Genomic DNA, 8,006 nt, shown 5'->3' on the forward strand with positions numbered 1-8,006 from the left:
ACATTTTTAAAGCAGTAACATTTGCTTAAATGAAAACATGAATAGCATTTTTGGATTATTTAGGCCAATGCATATACTGTATAATTCCACAAGAAAAAAGCCAACGATGGGCCAACGTGTTTTTGATCTGTAGGCAAAATACCATATTGAGCAAGCATTGCATAACACTGGCAAAACCGAAAGATTGGGCAACCGTGTGCAATTGTTGCCTCAATGTTGGCGAGGTTGCCTAAAATTCGCCACCTTTGCCGACGCTATCCGCCTGGCTGTCTAACTTCCTTCCCTGTCCTGCAGAGAGAGGATAAAGGCGTGACGTCACGGGCTGCAGAGCGGCCCAGCCGGACGGAGCCAGGCAGGGAGCGTCTGCCAAGTGCAAGCAGGGACTGTCCTCCAAGTGCGAGCCCCGTCCGCGCACCACAGAGCGCAGACGCGGCAGCAGCCCGCCGAGCGGCAGAGCAACTTCACCGGCGAGGAGGACCACAATGCGGTGCTCTGAGCCCCGGAGCTAACCCCCGCCACGTCTCGACGCCAAGCCGCCGCCGCCGCAGGAGGAAGCGGCCGGTTAACCCGCGCTCGGTCCGCCGCTCATCCCCTCTCACACCCGGACATGTCCTCGGTGCCTGCGGAGCCGGAGCCGGAGCCGGAGCCGTGGGTCCCCACGCACGTCCAGGTGACGGTGCTGCGGGCCAGGGGCTTGCGGGGCAAGGGCAAGAACGGCACCAGCGACGTGTACACCATCATCCAGGTGGGGAAGGAGAAGTACTCGACCTGCGTGGCGGAGAAGAGCACCGCTCCGGAGTGGAGGGAGGAGTGCTGCTTCGAGCTGCCGCCCAGCCCGCCGCAGGACCCGGGCCGGGGCGTGCGCCCCCCGGGGAGCTACGACCTGGTGCTCACCGTGATGCACCGGGCGCTTATCGGGCTGGACGTGTTCCTGGGACAGGCGGTGATCCCCCTGGACAAGGCCCTCCGGGACAACGTGTGCATGAAAAACGAGTAGGTTTTCCACTTTAAAAGTCCTCTGTTTGTTTGTTCGTCCATAGGAATCACTGCGGCCGGACACTGTCCGTGGCCCGCAGCCCCCCGTGTCCCCCCGCAGACCCTGCATTTCGGTTATTTCACGGTGCGTGTTTCGGCTTTCCTCCCGAGATCCACAGCGGTTCTCTCCCCCTCTCTCTGGCGGGGGGTTAAACCGGCTGTCAGACGGATTGTGCCGCATCAGGGCAGGTCTGCAGACACACCCTCCCCAGGCTCACGGTGCAGAACTAGTGGCACTCTGGATCCGTGTCCCCACCACCGGGGAAAGGCCCGTGGAAAGCTTCTAGAAAGCTCAGCTCGCCCCACCGACACACCCACACCCCGTTGATTGAAAATGCATTTTGTTTTGCATTCTTGGAATTGTTTATTTATTATTATAATAATTATTATTATTATTATTATTATTATTGTTGTTATTGTTATTATTCGAAATCTAATGGCACTGGGCATGGCTGTGCAAGGCAGGATTACTGCCTGTCCCAATTCCAAGGATTATCTATTTTTAGCATAACATGTTGTTTCTAAGTACCACACCCCGTGGCCCAAAGGCTCAAGTCTGTAGCGTAACAATAACAAGAATTTCACAAACTATGTGTAAGTTATGGCTGGGAGATATAGACTAAATCAAACCACAGTATAGAGTTATATTAGACGATACTTTGGGGGTGACTACTGGTGCATTCCTGAGATACTTTACTCACAATAAATATCTACTAAACAGTTATTAGTAATGTGGATATTCTGACCAAGCAGGTGTTTATTTGAACAGTCTAATGCTCCGTAAGGCGAACATTTAACTATATCACAATCGAATAATATCTAGTCCCGTATTGGGGTATCGATATAATAAGGATGTTTCGCTCCGCCGGCCCATGTGGATCAGTCAAGTTCTGTAAAACCCCCCCCAGCAGCCATCTTGGTCAGGCCCTGACCCTGAAGCACCCAACATGGTGACTAAGCCTAATTTTGATTTGACGGTGAACCCAAATATCCCTTATCTGCCGCCTCTTATCCTCACTGTGGAAGGCGGAGTGTGGATGTGTCCGTGGAGGCGATGGGAAGAGGGGGGCCGCTGTCCCACTGCCGGCGGCGGGCGGAGGCTGCTGGGCACTTGAAGGTTGGAGGCAGCCAGGGCTTGATGTGTCAGCGGCTTAGCACCCCGGGACACCCGCTGCCGCACGCCTATCTGGGTTAGTCCATGTGGCGGGTGACTTTTGATCTGGTTGATAAGACGGAGGCGTAGAGGAAATGCGTATTTGCGGCGTCGACCGTTTGAAAGCGCGGCTCTGTCCAAAGGATGTGAACTCGGTTTGGGCTGTTCTGAACATCTCTCCCACGGCTTAAGGACACCTGCTTGGTCATTCCCTTGGTGTATGCCATGGTGCCTTGTCTTTTCAAAGCCGTGACAAAACATAGAGACAAGCGACGATCGAATAGTAAATTTATAGAAACGAAGAGTGTTACTATCTCTAGAGGTCAGATTGTGGGAGACCTTGGGCTTCATAAGAACATTTGACCTTCAAAACAACAACAACTAGAAAGCTGTGACAGAAGCCCAGATGGCGTTGCATGTTGTTGTTTTGGATCTGAATTCCCCCTGTGGTCCGAATATAATTCCCCTAGACTCACTCGCCGTCATTTATTGCAATTCGAACAAAACAAAACCAACTACAGAAAGTATAGTTACGTCTCAGAGACGTGATGATCTTTTTGAGGTTTTGATATTGATAAATGTATTGTTCTTTTGCTGTACTAGGCCAAAATCGCACCATTAATATAACGTGACACAGTCAGACCCAGATTCAGGTATTACAGTCAGACACTGAAAGAATGTACAAAGTCGCTTTCGGAAAGGTGTGTTTATGACATCATTTATGCGATTTTCGTGACAGTTGTGGGGAGTCATGAATTATTGCGTCACGTGACCACAAACACACCGATGTTCTGGGAAGTCCTCTTGGACATTTTTCGCAGGATGCTCGTGTTCATGGTCAGTGACACCCATCCCGGATGTGAGTGGAAATTGACTGTAGATTTCAATTTAATGCAGTTGCGAAAAATACATAGAAAAAAACCCCTGCACTTGCGTTTTCGAGGTTGTTTCATGACAAGATTTAACATATTGTATTAAATGACAGGATGTGTCTTATACAGGATGAGCACAAACAGGGCTGCAGTGAGTTGGACAGGTGGGAGATCTAGTGAGAAGTGGGTTGATGAAGTTGAGCTGGGTATACTGCGCTATAGGTGTATTTCAGTGGATGAGACTGCTGGGTGAGTACACTGTAAAGTACCAGGGAAATATGTAGGCATGCTCCAGAGACCTGCAATACCCATTACAACACTACTGAGAACAGATGTGTGGGTCCATCCTTGAGGCCTCAGAGTGGAACACTTTTCCACATCATAGTTTTCAGCACAATGAAATGTACCACGCCCCTAAAGATGCCCGTTGTTTTCGTCTGAAGCCCTTGACTGAACCCTTGATACTTATTTCTGATTCCTCTCTGGAAGAATGCACGGGGAATTCTTTAGTGTCGGCATGTTTCGTTGTGTGAGTTTGTGAAACTGAAGAACAGACGACACATTAAATCTGCTCCGTGTTTACCGGTGGAAAGACCTGAGTCTTGTTAGCCGTTGGTCATAGCGGGGTGTGGCGAAGGTGAAAACTTGGTGATTTACCCTGAAAGTGTGTGGAGGAGTCTTTCCAGCCCCAAGACACTGTTGGTTCTTGCGTTTGCACGCTCTTCGCCTCATTTCGCTTCGCTAAATCTCGAAATAACTAACTAGACAGTAGTTACCGTAGTTATTTCGAGATTTTGGATGCACACGCTCACACTAATGGATCACAGGTTCTGCAAACTGAATGCAAAGACCATCTGTTAGGACCAAAGTTGGCTTGACGTTGACTCCAACAGACTATGATTCCCAGCAGCACAACCCTGTTCTCTGCACCGAGAATAGTATTTTAACTTGATCTCATTTATGTATGAACTGTCGTTGGCCAATGCAACGAGGCAAGGCACCACCCCCTCCTCCGCCACCACCTCCTCCACCATTATGGTTGGGTAGGTGGGCGCAGCGCCGGATGGTGTTGCTATTCGAGTGCGACTTACAGGAACAGGGGGGTGTTGGGTGAGTTCCCCGTGTATGGGCTGCCTTTAAGAAGGTGTAAATGACTGCCCAAAAGAAACACGCAGCAGATTGAGAGCCCTAACACCAGCAGTGCTGAACCATGTTGGCGAAATAAATCTTTTTCACATTCTATTGTGTGGCGTCACATTGAACTACGACAGCTCTTGCTAAGTGACTCATTTTTCTTTCTTGGTACCTGAAGAATCGACCATTTTCCAGTGACAAACGAGATGCTGCTACTTGGGATTTACTGGGCCGGGGTGTAGCTGAAGGCTTTCCTCAATGTGCAAGGTGATTTGCAGGATAAGGGATTATCTGCAGCATCCAGGAAAATGCTTTATGGGGTCGTCTAAAGTAGGTTTCCTCCTCGATACCAAACAGTAGCCTCAAATGGCGAAGCCCGTTTTGTAATACCCCCCGAAAACCCCCCTGGAACCGTAGTAGCTGCGTGGGGGGTCATTCTAGGCCTGTCTGACCACAAAGCTTACATAAGATCCTCAGTTAGGTGTCGGCGCGTGGTCCTAATTACTGATCATTTGACACGATGCCCTGCCAGGCGCTGGGACTCTGGGGCACTGAGGCAGGGATCGTTCTGGAGTAATCAAATGTGCCGCCCGGCGTGTTTGCCTGGTTGGTGCTGAAGCCGCGGAGACAGCGGCTTCGCCCACACATTGTAGCTCAGCCTGTTTGGCCTCTCGTCCGCTTTCTGTTATCACCGCTGCTCCAAAAATGACATAGGGGAATTTCATACCAAACCCACGTCCATGGCAACGCATCCTGTTTCCCAAATGAATATAGGATGAGGTCGATCTGTCAGTTGGAAACAGCGAAACCCACTTGCAGCCACTATCTCCCTCCGCCAGGTTTCTGGAACCTTAGAGGCCACTTCCAGTGTGTTTTGAGCTGTGTATTCACTACATTATTGACTAATCAATGATATTCAAACCACAAATTCAAGCTCTTGTTCAGGAAGCTCTTAGCCAAAGGTGACGTTTGACTATATAAAGCTCAATGTCTTCGCCTCTTTGTGACTGGCTGACGACAGCTTTTTGACAAAGTGTTTTGTATTGAGACTCAGCAGGAGAAGCATCTTCCCATTGCGGCGAATCAGCTTTGCTTGCTGCGGTGTTGCTCATGTTGCACGCCGGGCCAAGCCCCTGTTTTCCGTTCAGAGAGAACCCCAAGGGGGAAAGCGGGTCCTGAACTTGGCCGCAAACGGCCCCTGACAGTGTTTGCAGGGCTTGGCCCCGCTGTGACACTGAAGACGGCCTCCAAAATCCATCTCAAGTTGACCTGATGTAATAAGAGAGCAATCCAGTAGATCTCATTAGACAGTCGAATTGTAGGTTTTAGTAGTAGTCCTGTCCCGCGTGTTCTCAGGACTCTCAAAACGTAGAAGGAGAGAGAATTCAATCATTTCGTCATTTCTCCGCGACTAAATCCGAGAGGGATTCACCTCCTGAATTCATGGTATTTATCACATTATTAGTCCCCTAAATTCAACACACTTCCGTGTCACTGCTGTGTTTTATTATTATTATTATTATTATTGTTTTTATTATTTTTTTAACAAAACCTATCTGAGTTTACAACGGCAGGCCGAGCACCAGGTCTGAGCGCTGCGGTTAGAAGGGACACCGCTGGTGTTGCGTAAGGGGAGCGCTCATCACAACCAGATGTGGAATGTGTTGTTTCTCTCTCTCTCTCCTGCCGGTGGGCGTCGGGTGGAGAGGCCTGTGCCACCGCCGAGGAAACCTCCCGCTCTCAGCTGCCGTCCTTGTAGGTGTGGCCGCAGTGGAGGGCGGTGGGGCGGGGGCTGCCCGTCGTTGGTGGTTATACCTGCCTCAGCGGTGAGGCAGGTATAACCTGCTGGGAAGACCCCAGACTTTTGCTAAATTTGTCTTTTCTTTTGCCTTTCCCAGATTCAGACAAAGAAGGTCAAGTCCACATGTTCTTTGTGTCCAGCACTGAGACGCTGACAGGATGTATGCTACTTGCATTAGCTCAATACAAGGCTGCGGGTGAAATTAACCAGCCTAGCTCCTGTTGAATGCATAATGGGATGGATAAAGGGTTCTGCATCAAAAGTCGTTTGTAAAGTCGCTGCGTTTCCAACAACTGAGATTTTTATTTGAACTCGTCACAAAGACACAAGACACACAGGAGCTAGGCTAGCTGATCCCCTCCGCAGCCATGCATTGAGTTAACACAATTAGCCTTCAGCCCGTCAGTATCTGGGTGCTGGACCGATGAGGATTCAATTGCTCTCGGCCTTCTACAGTTCTAACCGTAGAAATGTGAAAAGTCTCTTTAACCCATAGCTGTCAACCCTTCCCTTTTTCCAGGGATTCTCCCGTATTTTACTCTTCTTCCCACTGTCCTTCCGCTTTTTCATTTTCAAGTAAATATCCCGGATTTTTATTTTCAATGAAAACAAAACAATGTTGTCAGCGCTGCCGATCTCTGCCATCCCCGCGGTGCGTCCCCCGCTCCCTGTTTTTTCAAACCAATATAACAATGTTTTTATCGTCAATGTATTTATTGTAATTGAATGAAACAAACCGTGCACAACAGGGACACTTTCTCAGTCACTCTCCCCCTCAAACTGTATGCCACTGGGATGGGAAAGTTCTCTTATCTTCAAATCCCCATGATGATAGCAATGCTTTCATCTTATGCAGGTACTCCTCACATAACCAGCGAGTTAGCAAACGGGGCGATAAGTGAGGACCCGTGTTATTTCACGGTAAGGTGTGTGTGTGTGTGTGTGTGTGTGTGTGTGTGTGTGTGTGTGTGTGTGTGTGTGTGTGTGTGTGTGTGTGTGTGTGTGTGTGTGTGTGTGTGTGTGTGTATTGTATACAGTGTGTATATTGTGTATAAAGGGTGATGAGATGCTTGGTATTGTACACAGTGTACAATACAGACTGGTCAGGGAGCTGGTCCTAAGTCTGAACGCTGGTTAAACAGCTAGGTTGTTAAGTGAGGAGTACCTGTATATAGTATAAGATAAGTTAAACCTTTATTAGTCCCACAACGGGGAAATTTACATCGTTCCAGCAGCAAAAAGGGGACAGTAGAAAATAAAGAGCATTTCAAGTACACACTATAAACAATATAAAATATATAGAAACCTGAAAATGAGGAAAAGAAAAATCACCATAAATGGGAACCACATAGTTCTAAGTTTATTGCACATGTCTTGACACATTGCACATCAGGGATTGCACTTTCTTTTTTTTTTATATATAAAAAAATTGCACTTCAATGTGTGTGCATGTGCGTGTGCGTGTGCGTGTGCGTGTGCGTGTGTGTGTGTGTGTGTGTGTGTGTGTGTGTGTGTGTGTGTGTGTGTGTGTGTGTGTGTGTGTGTGTGTGTGTGTGTGTGTGTGTGTGTGTGTGTGTGTGTGGCTGCACTGTTGGTTATACAGTAACAGCCGCAGGAAGGAAGGACCTGTGATATCGCTCCTTCACGCACTTTGGGTGGAGCAGCCAAAGCTGAAGGAGCTCTCCAGTGCCGTCAGAGTGTTATGCACAGGGTGGTGTTCGTTCTCCATCATGGATGACAGCTTTGCCATCATCCTCCTTTCTGAAGTCTGCGGTGTAGAGGGTGAAGAGGAAAGGTGCCAAGACGATTCGTTGCGGGCCCCGTGCTGCAGATGACCTTGTCAGACTCGCAGTTCTGAGACCTCACGTACTGTGGCCGGTCCGTGAGGTAGTCCAGGATCCAGGAAGACAGGTGATGGTCCACTCCTGTGTGCTGCAGCTTGTCCCTCAGAAGCACAGGATGAATAGTGTTGAAAGACCTTGAGAAATCAAAGAACATGGTCCTCACAGTG

The 8,006-nt window shown here is 48.9% G+C and overlaps 1 protein-coding gene across 1 annotated transcript in view; it reads left to right on the plus strand.

Annotated features, from left to right (window-relative positions):
• Nucleotides 1-551: 551 nt before the first annotated feature.
• Nucleotides 552-8,006, plus strand: part of rab11fip5a (RAB11 family interacting protein 5a (class I)) — a gene marked incomplete at its 3' end in the record, with an annotated part of 22,571 nt that continues 15,116 nt past the window's right edge. Inside the window, exon 1 of the mRNA XM_080013017.1 lies at nucleotides 552-993. Coding sequence (XP_079869143.1) covers nucleotides 608-993 — 386 coding nt within the window. The 5' untranslated portion in view covers nucleotides 552-607. The remainder of the gene's footprint in view (nucleotides 994-8,006) is intronic.

This window comes from Zeus faber, assembly GCF_960531495.2.
Source record: "Zeus faber genome assembly, chromosome: 13".
Taxonomy (NCBI): domain Eukaryota; kingdom Metazoa; phylum Chordata; class Actinopteri; order Zeiformes; family Zeidae; genus Zeus; species Zeus faber.